This window comes from Nicotiana sylvestris, chromosome 10, assembly GCF_000393655.2.
Source record: "Nicotiana sylvestris chromosome 10, ASM39365v2, whole genome shotgun sequence".
Lineage (NCBI taxonomy): Eukaryota > Viridiplantae > Streptophyta > Magnoliopsida > Solanales > Solanaceae > Nicotiana > Nicotiana sylvestris.
The window spans coordinates 161,159,146-161,179,973 of record NC_091066.1 but is presented as its reverse complement, the minus strand read 5'-3'; the positions used below and the strand labels follow the sequence as shown (position 1 = coordinate 161,179,973).

The following is a 20,828-nucleotide window of genomic DNA, read 5'->3' as shown; positions in this document are numbered from 1 at the left end:
AGCTATATAAGTCCCCTGCATTTGATTAACTACAAGTTGCGAGTCACTTTTGATTATAATCTGCATTATTCTGAGTTATCGTGCCAATTCCAGACCTGCAATTACAGCTTCATATTCTGCTTCATTGTTAGTAATGGGACGACATTTTATTGTTTGCCTTATAGTTTATCCTGAAGATGGTATTAGAACAATGCCTAAACCCGCTCCTTTACCATTCGAGGAGCCATCAGTAAATAGGGTCCAGGTACCCAGATTAGACCCGTTGAACACGTGTAGTTCCTTTTCTGCTTTAGGTACTATCCCTGGGCTGAAGTCTGCCACGAAATATACTAAAACCTGTGATATTATCGCAATTCTAGGTTGATATGTGATAACATATTCACTGAGCTCTATAGCCCACTTGGCTATCTACCTGATAATTCTTGCTTATGCAATATATTTCTTAAGGGGTAAGCGTTCATTACAGAGATAGGGTGACATTGAAAATAAGGCCTCAATTTTCTAGATGCCATGATTAGTGCTAAAGCATGTTTTTCTAAGTGAGGATATCGAGTTTCAGCATCTAATAAAGATTTGCTAACATAATAAATTAGAGATTGTTTACCTTTGTCTTCACGTACTAACACTGCACTTACCGTCATTTCTGATACAGCGAGATAGATGAGTAGCCTTTCTCCATCCTTTGGTTTAGCCAGCAACGGTGGGTTTGACAAGTATGTTTTTAGATTTTTGAGGGCTTGTTGACATTCCTCAGTCCACTCAAATTGGCTTTGCTTTTTCAACACTGAAAAAAACTTAAAACTTTTCTTCGAAGATTTAGAAATAAATCTTCCCAAAGCTGCTATCCTACCTGCCAATCTCTGCACCTCTTTTTTGCTCGTGAGTATGTTTGGTATTTCTTTAATGGCTTTGATATGTGCAGGGTTTACTTCTATTCCTCGGTTAGAAACAAGAAAACTTAAAAACTTACATGAGGACATACCAAAATGCACACTTTTCGGGATTTAACTTCATATTAAATTTTTGGAGAATTTGGAAAGTATATGACAAATGTTGGGTGTGATCCCCCGCCTGTGTCGACTTGACTAGCATGTTATCGATGTAGACTTCCATAGTTCTTTTCAGATATTCTTGAAATATTTTTGCTACCAACCTTTGGTACGTGGATCCAACATTCTTTAGACCGAAAGACATGACTTTATAACAGTAAGTCCCCATGTCATTAATAAAGGAAGTTTTCAACTCATCTAAAGGATCCATTTTTATCTTATTATACCTTGAATATGCATATAAAAAACTCAACAATTCATGGCATGCAGTAGCATCAATTAGTTGATCTATATGCGGTAAAGGAAAAGAGTCTTTAGGACAAGCTTTATTCAAGTTGGTATAATCTCCACAAACTCGCCATTTTCCATTATTTTTAGTGCTACTACAGTATTATCTAACCAATTAGGATATTTAACCTCTCGTATAGACTCGATTTTTAAAATTTTTGTACCTCATCTTGAATCACCTGATTTTTGAAGGATCCTTGCTTCATTTTCTTATGTTTGACAGGTGGATATGATGGATCTTAATTTAGCTTATGAATCATCACCTCTGGTAGTATACCTGTCATATCTGAATGCGACCAAGCAAAGCAGTATGCGTTAACTTTTAAGAATCCAAATAACTTACCTTTCATTTCTGCGCTTAGGTTGGTTCCGATGTAAAAACTTTTGTCCGGCCAATGTACAAACAACACCATTACTTCGAGTTCTTTTATTGTTGTTTTGATATTTTCATTCTCTTCTGGCTCTTGAATGATATCAGGCCTTGAATTTACATCCATTTGTCCAACTCCTGTTGAGGTTTCTGTTGCTAAATCCTCAACTGAATTCTATAATTGCTATTTTTGTCTGCAACATCATTCTTTATGCTCAAATCCGCTACTGAATTGATACTTCTGGAAGCCTGCTGATCACCACGAATTTGCCTAATCCCCCATTGTGAAGGGAACTATTAGTTTATATGAGTCCACCAAACAGTACAGTACCTGATCCTCTATGAGTTTCCACTAATAATACTTATGAAGCAATAAGTAAAAGACACACGGGATTTTTACGTGAAAAAATCCCACTCAAGGGGATACCAACCATGACCTACACTTGTAGGCTTTCAACTTCACTAACTTGTAATCATACTATTACAAGTCACTTTATAATGACTCTATTACAAAGACTTCAACTTAACTAACTTGTGATACTCTTACCACAAGCCACTTTGTCACTGTCTAGTTACAAAGACTTTAACTTATGACTAACTCTAGTCACAACACAAACTTAGAAGGTTTGTGATTTTGGGTTTCCTAAAAAACATCTTCTAAGAAAGCAAGATAAGAGTTACAATGAAGAACAAATAATAAGATTACAACTCAACTACGGATACACATAGACTCATTGTGAAACTGATCCTTTAGTGGAGTTCTTGATACACTTATGACTTCAATGTCAACACTTTAATGCTTGAGAGAATATCACTAAATGCTTAAGTGAATATTTTGTGCCTTGCACCAGGTTGTTATACTACAAAAGACATCACAATGGTGATGTCAATTCTTGGTACACGCTTCTTCCCAATGGGAAGTAAGTGCTGCACTGTCTGCTGCACTGTCGCATGTACAGTTGCAGGCAATCACTTTATGTAGTTGCGTTCCAGCTGTATAGTTGACTTGTACTTCTATCAGAGAACACCAAGAGATGAGGTGCCTGTCGTGTTCCTCTTTTTAGCAGTTCATTAGCTAGAGTTCAGACTGAACTTTGTTCATTTGAAATGTGTACCAAGTGAGTCAGGTTCTCTATCTGGTTCTTAATAATAAGTTTATTAGATCATCAAAACATAAGAAACATAAGGCAAATATATTGAAAACCCATTAATTTTCTCCTTTTTGATAATGACAAACTTAGGTAGTGACAACATCTGAGGACCAGATCCACTTCAGAGATTTCTCAAGATCAATTTTTACTTTCTCCAATTCAGCTTGGAGTTGCCTATTTTTCTCAAGTTCACCACATAGATTAGTTTTCTCATAATTTAATTCCTTCTAAAGCTTGATGTGTGTTTCACTAACTACTTCATTCCCTTTCCCAATACTTACAATCCTATGTTCTGATTTGAGTCCCTTAATGGTTTCCTCTAGGTCAGTGATTATCACTAAAAAATCATCCCTCTCTTGCTCAGTAGCTGCAATTTTCTCTTCTAGAATGTGTTTTTCATTGCTAAAGCCTTATATGGTTTCCTTCAAATCAACAACCACTACAATTAGATCATCTTTCTCATTTTCTACACTATTTATTTTTTCATTCAAAACTTCCTTTTCTTTTTCAAGATTAGCTATGGTCTCATTTAGATCCACTACACAGACCAACCAGATCATCTCTAGATTGTTCAGCATCTCCTAGCTCTATGGTCAAGATCTCCTTATCATTAATAAGGCTCTAATATGCATCAATTAGAACATTTGCTAATGACCTTAACTTCTTAGAAGAGTAGGATTTCAGATTTATCTGAACATTCCTAAAATTTACCTCATCATTTTCATCCTCTTCATCATCATCAGACTGAGCCATCAGCACAAACAATGAGTCATATTTTGTTGCTTCAGTTTCCATTACCGTCATGGAGCTGTTTTCTGCTTTTGGTTCCCTTTCTGATTCATTGGAGGAGTCTCCCCAAGCAGCAAGAGCCTGCTTCACAATATTGTCAGCTGCACTTTTTCGACTATATCGTTTGTCTGGAATCGGGTTCCTTTTTACTGCTTTGTCAGGGTTTTGTTTGTATTGCTCCTGTTTCAGAAGTGGACAGTCTTTGATGAAATGCCCTGGCATTCCACACTTGTGACAAAGATCATTGTTCCTTGCCTTACTTGAACTGCCCCTCTTTGGTATACCACCATTTCTTCGAACCATCTTTTGAAACCTTTTAGTAAGATATGCCATATCATTCGCGTATTCACTTGAGTCACTGGTTTCAGCCTTGAGCACCAGGTTCTTTTCCTTCTTTGGCTCTCTCTTTTCACTGTCTTTCTTTCTTTTCATCTCGTATGTCTTCAGATTACCAATCAGCTCATCCATGGTTAGAGTTTGTAGATCTTTAGCTTCAGTGCTAGCATTCACCTTACTCTCTCAAGAACCAGGTAGAATACTGAGAATTTTCCTTACAAGCTATTTCTGGGAATAACATCTCCAAGTGAATGGAGCTCATTTATGATGGATGTGAATCTAGTGTGCATATCCTGTATTGACTCATCATACTTCATCCTGAAGAGCTCATACTCAGTGGTAAGCATGTCAATCTTGGACCATTTAACCTGAGTAGTTCCTTCATGTGCGGTTTGCAATGCTTCCCATATTTCTTTGGCAGAATCACAAGCTGAGACTCTATTGTACTCATCAGGTCCTATACCACATACCAAGATTTTCTTGGCGCGATAGTTCTTTTCTACGACTTTTCTGTCAATATCACTGTACTCCTTTCTGTCTTTCAGCACCATTGGTCCAGTTTCTCCAAGCTTCTTCATAGGAACATGTGGACCATCACAGATGATGTCCCATAGTTCTGAGTCTTCGGCCATTATAAAATCATGCATACGAGTCTTCCGCCAGCCGTAGTACTGACTATTGAATCTAGGAGGTTTGTTAGTTGATTGTCCTTCCTCAAAGTTGGGTGGAGCAGCCATTGGGATCCTTTCTAGGTGTTAACCTTTTAGAAAGAACCTGCTCTGATACCAATTGTTAGTTTATATGAGTCCACCAAACAGTAGAGTACCTGATCCACTATAAGTTTCCATTGAGAATACTTATGAAGTAGTAAGTAAAAGAGACACAGGATTTTTACGTGAAAAAATCCCACTCAAGGGGACAAAAATCACGACCTACACTTGTAGGCTTTCAACTTCACTAACTTGTAATCACACTATTACAAGCCACTTTGTAATGACTCTATTACAAAGACTTCAACTTAACTAACTTGTGATGCTCTTACCACAAGCCACTTTGTCACTCTCTAGTTACAAAGATTTTAACTTATGACTAACTCTAGTAACAATACAAACTTAGAAGGTTTGTGATTTTGGGTTTCCTAAAACACAGCTTCTAAGAAAGCAAGATAAGAGTAACAATGAAGAACAAATAACAAGATTACAACTCAACTACGGATACACATAGACTCATTGTGAAACTGATCCTTTAGTGGAGTTGTCTTCTTGTTCATGATACACTTGTGACTTCAATGCTGGATGAAAACTTTAATGCTTGAGAGAATATCACTAAATGTTCAAGTGAATATCTTGTGCCTTGCACCAGGTTGTTATACTGAAAAAGACATCACAATGGTGATGTCAATTCTTGGTACACGCTTCTTCCCAATGGGAAGTGACTGCTGCACTGTCGCGTGTAGATTTGTAGGCAGTCACTTTCTGCAATTGCGTTCCAGTTGTATAGTTGACTTGTACATCTGTCAGAGAACACCAAGGGATCAGGTCCCTGTCGTGTTCCTTTTTATAGCAGTTCATTAGCTGGAGTTCATACTGAACTTCGTTCATTTGAAATGTGTACCAAGTGAGTCACGTTCTCTATCTGGTTCTTAACAATAAGTTTGTTAGATCATCAAACATAAGAAACATAAGGCAAAGACATTGAAAACCCATCAGGAACTTAATAACTTGATGTAAAGTAGACGGAACAACATCCATATCATGAATCCAAGGTCTGCCGAGAATCATATTCTATGCTATGTCTGTATGTATCACTTAAATTTCGTATCTTTGACAACTCCTTCTGCAAATGTGGTAAGCATTATTTCCCCTTTTGTAACAACGCTTGAATTGTCGAATCCAGATAAGGTACGTGCTTTGGGCACCATTTTATCATCAACTTGCATCTCGTTTACCACTCTTAAAAGAGTGATATTTACGGAGCTACCTAGATCAATCAGAACTCATTTCACATTAGTATCATGTACAAGTAAAGATATTACCAGTGCATCGTTGTGAGGGATCATCATGCCATCTGCGTCCGCATTATCAAACGTTATGTTGTCTTCTTCCAAAATTTGGCGAACTCACTTTCCGTGGGTAACCATGATTTTTGATGTCTTTTTTGCAGTCGTATATGTCACACTGTTGACCTCCTCTCCTTCGCTTATCACATTAACCGTTCTTTTTCGTGACGGAGATTTTTGTGGCTCTTGTATATTCTTCATATACGTTTGCTTACCCTTCTCACTAAACAAATCAGTTAAATAACCTTATTTTAATAAATGCTCTACTTCACCTTGTAGCAATCTACAATATGCTGTTTTATGACCGTGGTCGTTATGAAACTCGCACCAGAAATCTGGATTTCTCCTACTAGGATTCGATCTTATTTCTTTTGGCTACCACACCTTATCTCCCATACTTCTTAAAACAACTACCAACTCAGAAGTGCTAACATTAAAAATATAATCACCAATCTTTGCCTTCGTATTAACATTGCTATCCCGCATATCTCGCTCTTTCCGAAACTTGGATGATGATCCCGCATCTCTGTCTCTTAATCTAGAACCGTACCTCGGATTTTCTTGTTTATAACGTCAATTCCATCCTGCTGGTCCCATGTAAGGTTTGTACCTGTTCTTTTTGGACTTTTTTCTCAGTTTCTGATCGCATCGAACTCATTCTTTCATCTCTCAGTGACTGAGTGATAGTGTCTTCCTCTATCCGCAGGTTCGTACTATACATGTTGTAGACATCTTTCCAAGTTGTAATATGGAATTCTCATAAGCTTTCCTTGAGCCTCCTCGTGGCTTTTGAGCTCTTTTCATTTAAGTTACTTGCAAACGCCATGGCTGCCCAGTTATTGGGTACTCGCGGTAACATCATTATTTCACGCTGAAATCTATCCTTAAATTTCCTGAGTAGCTCCGTATCTCCGTGTTTTATTTTGAAGATGTCTTCCATCCTCTTTTTAACTTTTTGAGCTCTTGAGTGCGCTTTTATAAATGAATATGCAATCTCAGAAAAAGAATCAAAAGAATTTTCCGGTAAAAGAGAATACCGTGTTAGTGCTCCTTTTGTGAGTGTTTCGCCAAATTTTTTGACCATCACCGATTCAATTTCTTGCTTGGTTAAATCATTGCCTTTCACGCCAGTTGTAAATGCAGTTACATGATCTCGTGGGTCGGTTGTTCCATCATACTTTGGAATATCGGGCATTTTAAACTTTTTTAGAATCGGCAAGGGAGCGACACTTGACTTCCAGGGCTATTGTGAATTGTCAATATCCACTCCTTTAATCACGGGTGGCACACCAAGTATTTGTTCTATGCGATCATTCTGCTCCTTGAGTTGCTTCTGCAAAGTTAGTATTAAACTTTGTAAATCAGAATTATTTGGGGTACTTGACCATCCATTGCGAGATTCGCTGGGAGTTTCTCTGCTGCTTGAATTAGCAAGTCATGAGCGTGGGTTTTCTATGAATGCAGTGTTTCTTAGAGGTAGAGTTGGTAGTAGAGTTGGCAATCCACTAACGAAAGCTTGAAAGGCATTGTTGATGTGTTATGTAATTAGCTGTTTTAATGCGTCTTCGGCAGTTTGATCGTTCCCTTGTTGATTATTCGTATGTGATGTTGATCTTTGAGGTGACCCCTCTCGGAAGGGATTGGAGTTTCACCCTCTTCTTGATTCTGTTAGTTCAGTTGGTTGTTATCGTTGGCAGTTGACATGGTTGTTTGACAGAAAAATAAATTTAAAAAGTGAAAAGATTATCAGTTTCCCGACAACAGAACCAATTTATTTATCCAAAAATATATCTTTCGGTCAAAGATTAATTTTAGAAAGAAACGGCCTTCTGATAACCAAGTTTTTCCTCACTTTCTCAATGGTATCAAAGGAAAATAACAAGAATAAATAAGGAAATAATCGATTGCAAAGTCAATATAATGAATTTCGAGAAAAGTAGAAAAGTAAAGTGAATATATTCCAATATTGTCTCAGATGATCCTTGCAAGTGAAATTCTCTCCTCTTATATGGAGGTTTTTTTACATATATAACGTTTCTTTCTATTTATGGCTAAACCATTACGAGCTTTAATGGTATTAATGATCCATTATAATTGGTAATCGTAACTGTCTGCGAGATTCTGTAACGATTCTGATTCCCCTCCTCATTAATTGAAGGTTCATGAATCTTCCCTTTTTACTGTCTTGATGCAGTCTTTGCCAGTTGTTAGGGTCGATTTTATCTCGTGGCCCACGGGGTGGGCATAATACCGGCTGAACCGAAAAAATCGGCCGAACAGTGAATTTCGGTTTTTCGATTTCGATTTAATCGGTTATTCGGTTGATGTGCGATTTTTAAATTATTAGTTTTCGATATTCGGTGCGGTTTACGGTTTTTGTATTTCGGTTTTCGGTTAAACCGAAAAACTGAAATTTTGGGATGCAATTGTATTAAACCTCCAGAAGTTGTTGTCGTTGAGCTCTTTGATAATTCCAAGCAACTAGTAAGAGATGCAATTGTAGACAATTTTATGACCAATAATAGTAAGTCCGGTACCCGACTTGGTGGTGTGATTGTTGACATGTTTACTGACAAAATGATAGAAGGAGCAAATGGACTTGGTTTACCGAGCTACGTATTCTTCACTTCTAGTGCTGCTTTTCTCGGCCTCATGTTTTATGCACACACGCTTAAAGATGATCACGATCGTGACATCTCCGATTTTAAGGATTCGAACACATTGCTGCCCGTTTCGACTTACTCAAAATCCTCTTCCAGCTAAGGTTTTGCCAAGTACCATGCTGGATAAAGATGGTCGTTTGCATCTACCACTGTCTACTACTCGAATGATACGACAAGCAAAAGTGATCATAATTAATACTTTCTTAGAGCTTGAGCCACATCCAATTAAATCTCTGGGTAAAGAAAATGGGGTTCCGCCTTCATACCAGTTGGGCCTGTAATCAACTTGTATCAAGAACTTTGAAAATCGAACCTAAAATATGGTTAATAACCGAAAAATTAAACCGGAAATAATCGAATCGAACCTCGAAAAAACCGCACCGAACCATAAATACTTTGGTTTGATTTAGTTATTAATATTACAAAACCGAAAACCGATAAACCAAACCGTACTTTCATAATAACCGACCGACGCTCACCCCTACTCGTGGGTGTTTCCCTCCCGTACCTTTTCTTATCTTATCAAATAAGACTGTCACGCGTTACTATATTATTGCTCTTATGTGTTATGCCATGTCAGCAATCTAATATTCCACGTGGCTCTTTTCACCACCAATACAAACATACAAGTTGGAATCTTTTTGGCCTTATCGCCACAACAGTATTTTGAACCTTCTTTATTCCTATATATTAATAAAATAAATAGTGTGATATCGATCTTTATTCCTATATATTTATAAAATAAATAGTGTGAAAGAATATAATCTTTTCTCACGATTGTAGAGGGAGGAAAGGAATTTTTATTAAAGAAAAAAAAATGTTGAGGAGATTGGGAAATTGAGTTAAGGAAGCACGTTTTCCTTGTTGTACACTTGTCTAATTCTTTTCCATTTACCTGGAGTATTAGCCGTTCATTGAAGTTTAAGAAAAAGGTAGCCTGGTGCATAATGTATCTCGCGTTTACGTAGAGTTTGGGAAAAAATCGCAACCCAAGAGGTGTGATGTAGAAAGCTTATTCTAATTCAGACATTAGTGACTATTTTTATAGCTTGAATCCGTAATCTATAGATTAGATAGAAACAACTTTGTATGTGACCTAATGCATTCAACGAAGTTTCAATTTTTCTTGTTGCGTGATTCAATTAAGTTTCATTTATTTCATGGAACATGTAGCACTTTGAAATAGTGAAGTCAAATTCCATTGAAACAGCCTACCACAAGTTGTGAGTCCGAGTCACCCCAAGAGCAAGGTGGGGAGTTCTTAGTGGGAAGAATGCCGAGGGTCTATCTGGAAACAGCCTCTCTACCCATGGTAGGGGTAAGGTCTGCGTACACACTACCCTCCCCAGACCCCACTAGTGGAATTATACTGGATTGTTGTTGTAAATTCCATTGAAAACACTCACCTACCACGGGTCCTCACTATTTGATCACTTAGGGGACGTTTGGTATGAGGTATAAGAAGGTATAAGAAGGTATAAGGGTAGTATAAAAAAATTAATACCACCTTAATACTTTGTTTGGTTAGCAAACCAGGTATAATTTATCCCGATGTTAATTTTAATACTGGGATAACTTATACCTTATAGAAAGTGAGGTAATTAGCACCGGTATAACTTATACCTTCTTCTTAGAAATTATGCAATTGTCATTCTTAATACAACATACCAAACAACGAATAAACAACAACCCCAGCATAACTAATCACATCATAATTTATCCAAATATAACTTATATCGGTATAACTTATACCGGTATAAATCGTATTCCAACCAAACGACCCCTAGTCATTGTGACCAAGTGCGAAATAACATGCATTCGGGCATAAGAAGAGAACTTGAAATGTACGAGGAGAATAACAATAATTACATGAGATTTTATTATGAGGATTATATATATATTACATGTCGAATTCCCTTAGTTTTTTCATGTATTTACTTTTTTTTTCCTTGATGAAAATTCTGCTATTGCCACTGGACCTTAATGAGAAGTTTTTGTAGCTACAAATATATTATGAGATATTTAATACCACAAATTTTAAAAATTTTATTGTCACAAAAATATTATGATATTCTTAAGATTACAAATAAATTCATTTTTTATGAAATATTATGTCAAGTCAATTTGAGAAGGTGAAACAAGAGAGTAGAAAAAAATTATATATTAAAAAAGAGAGAGAGAGAGAAAGCAGTAAGAGCGAAAAGACAGAAAAATGGGAACCACATTTTCTAGTTTAGTAATAATTCAATGCATCAAATTGTAGAATTGTCCATTCATTGAAATTCCATTATTAGGTGAACCATGCATATTGTCCTTTTGCCCTTTTGCAAAAATGAATTCGGGTTTGAAGAGTCTCACCTACCACGAGTAAGTAGCTAATATATGATCAAATGGAAAATCACAATTTATGAGAATATGATATAACTATACCCTAGAGCTATTTAACGGACTATGTTGTATGGAGTCGAGTGCTGGCCAGTCAAGAAATCTCATGTCCAGAAGATGAAAATAGCAGGATGAGAATGTTGAGATGGATGTGTAGGCATACTAGGAAAGACCAAATTAGGAATGAAGTTATTAGGGACAAGGTAGATGTGGCCTCTGTAGAAGACAAGTTGCGAGAATCGAGACTGAGATGGTTCGGGCATGTGAAGTGGAGAGACACCGATGCCCCTGTGAGGAGATGCGAGAGGTTAACCATAGCGGGTCAGAGGAGAGGTAGATGGAGGCCTAGGAAGTACTGGGGAGAAGTGATTAGGCAGGACATGACACTACTTCAGCTTATTGAGGACATGACCCTTGATAGGGAGGTATGGAGGTCGAGGATTAGGGTTGTGGGTTGACAGGTAGTCGAGAGTCTCTTCTAGTCATACTACTAGTAGTAGTACTAATCTTGTATTCTCTTATTCCGAGTTCCTTGTTGTTAGACGATGTGACGTTATTGCCGGTAGTTTCGCACTTTTCCTATAGCTTCGTATTCCTAGTTCCTTTGCTATTACAGGCTCTGCTATTTGTTTCTGTTAACTTATTTCTTTGCCATTGTTACTGTTTGTTTATTGTGTCTTTTTCACTGTTCTTGAGCCGAGGGTCTATCGAGAATAGCCTCTCCTTCGTAAGACATGGATAAGGTCTGCGTACACGTTATCCTACCAGACCCCACGTATGGGATTGCACTGAATTTTTTTGTTGTTGTTATTGTTGTTGTCATACACTAGAGCTACTTAAAATTATTTGAGAAAATGTCATAACAAAGTCACGGAGTACCCACTTACATATCTCCTCGGTCGAGCCCGCCTTACGGGGATTACCTATTGTTGTTTATCCTCCTATCTGGTTTGCGGACTTTTATACAAGAAATGAGATATATCCGTGCGCATCGTAGGGCGATTACGGATTCCCTTGTTAAAAAAAAACCGTGAAGTAATTACACAGGCAATGCCCCCAACTAAATTAAAATTGTAAAATACCTTCACTTAATAGTATTTCTCTTCATCAACGTGTAATCTTTCGAGACTAATTACAATCCGAATAATATTTTTTGAGTTTTTTTTTCATTAGTGTAACCGGTTTTTGTAGTATTGGAACATAAAAATTCAGACTCAAGTTGTTAAGAGTAGAGACAAAATCACCACAAACCACTTAAACTAGTCATCTTAATCAAAACGACACGAAATATTAAATTAGACTATTATAATTTTTACATACTCTGAATCTGTCATATTAATTTTCTTTTAGTATCTCAATAATTACATTGGTGGTAGAGTTACTCTAGACTATTCTAGTATCATATTTTTAACCTTTTCCCCATTATTCCGACTAAAAAATTCAGGCAATCTTGTTAAAAAAAGTAAAAGTAATCCTATCAAGATTTTGATAAATGTGACTTTGGTTGTTAAATGATACAAAAATAATATTAATATAAGCTTTTTGACCAATTCAAAAAAGGAAAAAAATAATAAGTGACTAACTTTATACTTAATGATTAACAAGAATCAAGAATATATTTCCAACAAAGAAGGAAATTGAATTATCAACCACTTTAGAAGAGAATTTAAAAAATGGTTTTAAATTAAACATGAGAATAATCTTGGTAAGAAAATCTGATTAACAATTTCATAAAAAGAAATAACTTAAATTCTCAACAACTTTTAAATCTCTTAAATGGAATTAAATTATAAATATAAGGACAAATTTGGTAACTAACTAAAGTTTTCAAGTGGACTCACCATTTTAAAAAGACTCCAAGTCATGGCCACCTACCATTTTGTCCACTTCAAAGGGCAATACAGTCATTTCATTAAGCGAACGGAAAATTCTCAGAAAGTAAAAGGGCTTAACTGTAATATACATAGAATAAAGGGACCAATCATGTGATCAAATCCAATATAAATACCCCAACTTGTAACCTCTCCGAAACAGCTCACGATAATATTGCGTATCTATTTTCTTCCTTGGTAACTCATTCGGAATTTTCTTCCTGACAAATTTCTAGGGTTTCATCTCTTCTTCGGAATTTTCTGTAAGTAGATTTGTACATTTTTAATCTATTTTATTGTTGAACTTGTTCCTGATTCAATTTTTGTTATTTTTGTTCGTATTCTTCGTATATCTGCACCTTTTAGATTTATTTTGTTGTTGAATTTGTTATTTGATTCGATTTTTGTTTCGTTTTTGCAGGATTTATTGGAGGAAAAGATCGTGATATATCGGAGAAAATCGGATTTAGAACAATTTTCAAATTTTATATTGTAAGTATGACGATTGACGCTTTTGTTTCATCATTAACGTTTTTTTAGTGTTATGTTCCTATTTTTTTGATTTGTGTTCTAAAATTCAGGAATTTGTTTTTTTTTTCTGTAAAAGTTTTATGCATGTGTGAAATTTAAGTAGATCTAGGGTTGGTGATAATTGTTTATGATGTTTTAAAATAAAATCATTATACGCCGGAACTACTGACAAAATAGTTTTATGTGAATTTCTTAGGATTAGATTTATATTAAAAACTATGAAAAAATTGCAATTAAAGGAGAGATTGTTTCGATAAAGGAAATATTAAAATGTCTGAAAATTATTGTGACTAAGAGCGTTATTCTCCCCGTGGAGATTTGAGATTTTTTTTTTACAATAGCTGTGTCTGAGTCAGCTTGCTGTCATCCACTTGCATAGATACGTCTTAACTCTGTTCCATCAAGACTTGGGCATTGGCAGATGGGAAGCGATATGATTGTGAGACATCATTTGTCTGAAAAGTTTTTGAAAAGATCAATGTTTTTACTTATTGAACTGTAGGATTTGTGTTTTTTTTAAAAAAAAAAACTTATGCATGTGTAAAATTTAAGATGGATATGTGATTGTAATAATTGTGTTATGCTATATGTATTTCGTAAAGGCCCAACATTATTTGATAATAAAATCACTATATTCAGAAATGAAAGCTTAAGTATATTTAAATGTATATTAAAATTATAGTCAAAAGGAAAAATTCTTTCATCCTCTAAATAGAAAGTATTGTTTCCCTAATTTTTTTTTTCATCCTCTAAAAGGAAAGGTGACGGAGAGTATTGTTTTCCCAGCAGAGTTGGGGATTTGGGATATGGCCTTTTCCTTTGTTTTTTCCCTAATTTTTTTTTCCGTTTTGAAAATTAGCTACAATTGTATATTGGAGGCATTCCAAAGATTCTTGTTTTCTAGCTGAACAGTAGGACCCAACTTGGCAGCCTTACTTGACCTTTCCCCGTCTATATTAAGGTGGGAGAATCCATCCTTTATAGGTTAATCTTCTTTAAGGATAGAATATATATACAATATCAAAAGGGTGATCTGATCTCACATTTATGATTGTGCGAGTCACACACTTGTTGGATGACATGACTTGTTCATTTTGGAGAACTACTTCAAGCAAAAGCTTCTGTCTATTTTCTATATTTTAAAATTCAAAGTCCTAATATTGACATAGTTTCTGAATCTTAAGGGGCTCACTCTTAAACTTTTTGTCTGATTTTTTAATTGAATAGTTGTTACATGGTATTTGAAATAGTAAGACATTTCTCCATGTTCTATGTCAAATAACTGGTAATTGTTAGTTTTCGATGCATATTAATAATAGTTGTACGTGAATGTATGTTTTCATCACTAAGAAAGAGACTGACAAATATGAGCTAGAGGTTCTTAGATATTTGGGAGCAATGGATGACTATATCTTGGTCTTGGACATGTAATGCCTTTTGCAAATCGTAGCTCGATGAGCCAACGGCTTTGCCACATGGTGACGTACCTGCCTTTTTGATCAAATTGTTCCATAGGCGTGTTCGTTCTAAATGATATATGGTGATAGGAAATCTTTATTATGGATAACTGGTTCTTCCTTTGTGCTATCCAGAAACCATGATGGTTCAATTATCTCCTCTAGAAAACGTTCCCCATCCAAAAAGGTTTATGTAATCTACAGATAGTATATTAGTTGTCTAAAACTTATTAAAAAAATCAGATGTCTAAATATTTATTTTTATTTTTCACCCTGTTAAAGTTCTATGTCAGTTATCTACAGTTTCCTATCTGACTTACAAGTTGCTGTTGGCATGTACAGGTGAATGATCTAATGGAGTCAAAAGGTGGGAAAAAGAAGTCCAGTAGTAGTTCCTTATTTTACGAAGCTCCCCTCGGCTACAGCATTGAAGACGTTCGACCAAACGGTGGAGTCAAGAAGTTCCGATCCGCTGCTTACTCCAACGTAAGTATCTGGATCTCTTTTGTTTAGGACCCTTGAGCCATAGATAATGACAGTAAAGATATTGTTACTGACACTCATCTTTTTTTTACCTTCTTATGCAGTGCGCGCGCAAACCCTCCTGATATTCCCTAAGCTTTCGTCCTTAACGCGTCAATAGACGCAACCCAAAAAAAAACAAAAAAAAATTTCTGCTTTCAGTTTCTTTTGCGCCCTCACTCCTTTTCTTCCTTCCTTTTCTACTTTCTGCTTTTGTGCTCATTGCTCGGAACATTTTCCTCTTAACTTCTTTTGCTGCTGTGAACATTTTTCATCATGGATATGGCCTTGCCTGTCTCTGCCATTGGTTTTGAAGGTTTCGAGAAGAGGCTTGAAATTTCTTTCTTCGAGCCTGGTCTGTTTGCTGATCCCAACGGAAAAGGACTTCGATCTCTCTCAAAGGCACAATTGGATGAGATTCTCGGACCTGCTGAGTGCACCATTGTTGATTCCCTATCAAATGACGATGTTGATTCCTATGTCCTCTCCGAGTCGAGCCTCTTTGTTTATTCTTACAAGATAATCATCAAAACCTGTGGCACCACAAAGTTGCTTCTCGCAATTCCGCCCATCCTAAAGTTGGCTGAGACCCTGTCTCTCAAAGTACAAGACGTGAGGTATACCCGTGGGAGCTTCATTTTCCCTGGCGCTCAGTCGTTTCCTCACCGTCACTTTTCTGAAGAAGTTGCTGTCCTCGATGGCTATTTTGGAAAGCTTGCTGCCGGTAGCAAGGCTGTGATTATGGGCAGTCCTGACAAAGCACAGAAATGGCATGTTTACTCTGCCTCTGCAGGACCTATTCAGTCTAATGACCCTGTTTACACTCTTGAGATGTGTATGACTGGTTTGGACAGGGAGAAGGCATCTGTCTTTTACAAGACTGAAGGAAGCTCGGCTGCTCATATGACTGTTCGATCTGGGATAAGGAAGATCCTCCCCAATTCTGAGATATGCGATTTTGAGTTTGAACCCTGTGGTTATTCCATGAATTCAATTGAAGGAGCTGCACTCTCAACCATTCACATTACCCCGGAAGATGGCTTTAGCTATGCTAGCTTTGAAGCAGTTGGGTATGACATGAAAACCATGAAGCTGGGTCCCCTGGTTGAGAGGGTGCTGGCATGTTTCGAGCCAGATGAGTTCTCTATTGCTTTGCATGCTGATGTTGCTACCAAGTTACTGGAGCGTGTTTGCTCTGTTGATGTGAAAGGCTACTCTCTTGCTGAGTGGAGTCCAGAAGAATTTGGCAAGGGTGGTTCCATTGTCTACCAGAAGTTCACCAGAACTCCTTTCTGTGGATCTCCCAAGTCCGTTCTGAAGGGCTGCTGGAAAGAAGATGAAGAGAAAGAAGAGAAGGAGTAGTGTCTTGAGGGCTGTGTTGTTTTTTGTTTCAGTGTCCGTGTCTGTCTCTGTCTGTGTCGGTGTCGTTTGTTTTTTCAGTGTTTCTCAGAATAAAGTACTTGATGTCCAAGCTGTGTCGTTCGGATTTGTAATGCCGATGTGCAAATTCTGAACTATTCTTGGCTTTTTGGTGTTCCACCCGAAGCCCTATGAACCTGCATTTTGAATTATTGTGTCAAATAAACGTCTGTTTGTTGTGTATTTCTTGCCCTACCCAAAATTGTTATGTGTTTGTTTTAGGTTTCCCGTTATATTTTTTGATATTGCATCGTAACCTGTTATTCATTTACCGGTTAACAACTCCTCCACACCAACAGAAGCTATTTTATAATTCTGGCAATTCAGTATTAAATGACTAATTTAAAGAACAAAAGCTATGTAGTCATTTAGAGGACATAGCAAATTTTAAACAGGTATAGTGACAACGCCCAAATTTCTAACTGGTCTTTTCAATAAAAATTTTAAGCTATATTTTCTGCATGGCTTAGGTAAATATCGTTCCCTCTTTGTTATTCAATCCAAACAAAAGATGATTTTATTTTTAAATAATTTTATTTTCAATTGCATAGAGGGATGTTGGAGGGGAAGAGGAATAGTGAGAATCAAATCCACACCTACGCGATCAAAGTTGCATCTTACACGGGTCACCGTTTAAAATGTCTTTAGTCTTTAGTCACTGCTTTAAGAAACTTTAACTGCCCGGACGAAAATACCCTTCTGCTCATTTCCTTAATTTCAAAACTACATGTCCTTAACTTTTGAACTTAGAACTCTAAGTTCAGGACTTCAAGGCTACCTGTCCTTAATTTTTGAATTTGGAACTCAAACTTCAAGACCGTCCTTAACTTTTGAACTTGTAAGTCAAAGTTAAGGACCTATTGTCCTTAACTTTTGAACTTGTAACTGTAAGTTAAGGACTGTTTGTCCTTAACTTTTGAACGTGTAACTATAAGTTAAAGACGGTATGTCTTTAACTTTTGAACTTGGAAATCAAATTTAAGGACCTATTGTCCTTAACTTGAACTTGTAACTGTAAGACAAGGACTGCCTGTCCTTAACTTTTGAACTTGTGTCCTTAACTATTGAACTTAACTTTAGGACTTCAAAACTACATTTCTTTAACTTTTGAACTTGAAACTCTAAGTTCAGGACCATGTCCTTAACTTTTGAATTTAACTTTAGGACTTAACTTCTGCGAAGGAATTGCATTTCCTGTTTACTCATCACTCTTTTTCTTATTTTCACAACGTCATATCTTAAAGTCAATCTCCATGTAGCACAAAAGCAATATTTTCAATAGCTCTGGGTTGCATCTGGATTCTAGATTTGGTGTGAACCTTTTTGGAAAATGCTATAGAGTCATGGTTTCGACCCAGCTCATGAAAATAATTATGAAGATTAGCAACTTTATATGGGAGATATAGACAAGATTTGCAATTGGCGTTCTTATCAGGAAAGAATCTTATCACTTATTAAATTTTCTAGGACAACACTTATCAAAAAAAAAAAAACTTTCTAGGAAGATTTTTGCTATTACATTACATTCATCTCTCCTACCAGCCGCTATTTGGATTCTTAACTCATTTATGCTCTATATGAAGCAGGAGTTCCACGACGGAACCCAATATTTCCAATGTATTTGATGCAGAGAGAGAAGCGAGGGTTTGGGAAGAAAGGGTAAAAATGTCTTTTCATATTAATTTTAATAGAGTAGTGGCTATTTTTGCTCAACATTAGAATTGCTAGATAAAAAATAAATACCACCTTAAATAGTGGCTACCCGTGCCATTTTCACATCTTACACAGACTAAAATATAACGTTGCTGTTATAGTTTTAACACCACTAGTAGAAAACCGAAACTCATAACCTTAGAACTTTGCTAGCTCCTACTTCTCACTCTGATTTTTGTTGATCTTATCACAGTTCCTACTATAAGTATATTTCCACTACAAAATGAAAAAGGATGAACGTATAATTTGTATGTACAGAATTCCTTTTGTAATATATAGTTCTTTTTCAAGTTAGCACGCAAAATACACCTGTTGTTAGTGATATTGACTTCTCTGTGTCTTTTTCTTTTTGATGGTTTCAATCCTCCTTTCGTAGTGTATTTCCCATGTATTTGCCTTCACGTAAATAATCTGTTGAGTCTCCATTCTTTACCTATATGAAGCATGTCAAAATTACAGGAAAATTTTTATGAGAAGAGGAAACTGCCTTGAGGAGCGAATACAATTGACTGTAGAAAATAATAGTTCAAACATGTCTTTATTAAGTTCAAACTAAAGATCTTAATTTTTCCTTTCCCAATTCATCATTTGAGTACATTCATGATCTCTTGAAAAATGATCTTACTTTTGATTAGATACGTGCAAATTGCATGTTTGAAATATTGGACTGGAGTTAACATAGTCAATCCTATATTTATAGAGATATTTTCATAAAACACTATCTTTTAGTAGTAATTAGCCATCTATAGATATCATTTGCTATATTACGGATTATAGATACCTTTTATGTGGTTATAAGATGTATTTGATGTATTTAAGCTATTGTATTCATGAATACAGTAGCAAAAATAGGCGTGAATCAAGGAAGTCCAGCTAATCAGTTGTTGTATTTGAGTGTATTCGACTGTATTCATGGAGTAAAACGTGGGATTGCAGCTGGACAGATTATTGTATTCGACTGTATTCACGACGTGAAATAGGGGATTACACTGCTTTTAAAACGGAAAGTGAATCAATTAACATAATAGACTCCTAATATAACTCAACAAACTCAATTATAACACAGAAATTTTGTATTTTCAGTTATAAAAAAGATTTTCAACTGAAAAATACACCAAAAACATAGCAATCTTCATAGAAATTATATAATGCATTTGAATACGTAAATTATATTAATTAAAAAAACAGATGAATACATTCATGGCATATAGTGAGACAGTGAATACAATGAAATACATGGAATACAACGAAATACATTGAATTACAATGAAAAAAAGACAATGAATACAATGAAATACATGAAAATATAGTGTGATTTGTTGAAAATACATTAAAATATATTAACAGAAAAACAAGTTGCTCAGCCCCAAAATCCGTCGTCTTTATTCAAGAACAAACCCTAATTTCCGACGAATCCGCTGTCAAGCAAAAATCCTGAATGGAGACGGTTGTTGCTTTTATTAAAGCCTTTCGATGTGTTACCGACAAACCAATCAGATAACAATTTTCATTTAAGAAACCCTAAGGTAATCTCACATGGTTAAAGCAACTTGATATTTACCGTCTTTTCTTTCTTTGTTGTTCTACATTTGTTAAAAACTCGAGAAAAGTCAGCAGGTTTGTGCATTAACTCGTTAACGAACAGAGGCAACAATCGTGGTTTTATGTGAGAAGAGAGTAAAGTGTGTGCAAAAAGAGAGAGAACGTTGTTTGTGAAATTTACCATGATTATGTGAGAGAAAATCTGAAAAGGGAGAGAGAAAAATATTAATTAGCGTATATATTGCCTTAAGTGTAGGATATAACTATAATTAGATATTTTGCTATAAAGGGTAAAAGGTAGCTATATAATATAATTTTTTAAAATGATATTTATTTAAAATAAATAGGGTACTAAGCTTTTCTATAGGGTGTAAAATTTCCATATTTATATGGCCTTCTTTATAATGTCCAATTAATTAGCCCAATAACTATATTTGGAACTGATGATCATTGTTCTCTCTTTTAATCTCAGGGAGGCTTATAGCCCGTTTGGCCAAGCTGCAAAAATCAGCTTATTTTGAGAAGTGCTTTTCTCAAAAGTATTTTTGGTGAGAAGTAGTTTTATGTTTGGCTAATTAGTTTGAAAAGCACTTCTGAGCAGCAATTAGTGTTTGACCAAGCATTAAAAAACTGCTTCTAAGTGTATTTTTCTCAAAAGTGTTTCTCAAAAAAGTGCTTTTGGA

At 35.9% G+C, this 20,828-nt stretch overlaps 2 protein-coding genes across 2 annotated transcripts; one reads left to right on the top strand and one right to left on the bottom strand.

Moving 5' to 3' along the window:
• Window positions 1-4,198: 4,198 nt before the first annotated feature.
• LOC138880194 (uncharacterized) lies at window positions 4,199-4,720 on the bottom strand. The gene is made up of 2 exons (XM_070159868.1): window positions 4,454-4,720; window positions 4,199-4,351 (listed from the first exon to the last, which is right to left on the bottom strand). Exons 1-2 carry the CDS (start codon window positions 4,718-4,720, stop codon window positions 4,199-4,201), a joined length of 420 nt encoding a protein of 139 aa, XP_070015969.1.
• An 8,340-nt stretch (window positions 4,721-13,060) lies between these two features.
• On the top strand, window positions 13,061-17,073 carry LOC104239405 (S-adenosylmethionine decarboxylase proenzyme). Its single transcript, XM_070159983.1, has 4 exons — window positions 13,061-13,224; window positions 13,383-13,453; window positions 15,292-15,435; window positions 15,537-17,073. Exon 4 carries the CDS (start codon window positions 15,748-15,750, stop codon window positions 16,831-16,833), a length of 1,086 nt encoding a protein of 361 aa, XP_070016084.1. The 5' UTR covers window positions 13,061-13,224; window positions 13,383-13,453; window positions 15,292-15,435; window positions 15,537-15,747; the 3' UTR covers window positions 16,834-17,073.
• Window positions 17,074-20,828: the final 3,755 nt, after the last annotated feature.

Bases quoted from the DNA above. Each gene is read 5' to 3' on its own strand.
- LOC138880194 (XM_070159868.1), bottom strand. From the start codon at position 4,720: ATGGCTGCTCCACCCAACTTTGAGGAAGGACAATCAACTAACAAACCT. The intron at 4,352-4,453 runs GTATGTGGTATA...GGAACTACTCAG, and splicing joins ATCGCGCCAAGAAAATCTTG to GTTAAATGGTCCAAGATTGA.
- LOC104239405 (XM_070159983.1), top strand. From the start codon at position 15,748: ATGGATATGGCCTTGCCTGTCTCTGCCATTGGTTTTGAAGGTTTCGAG.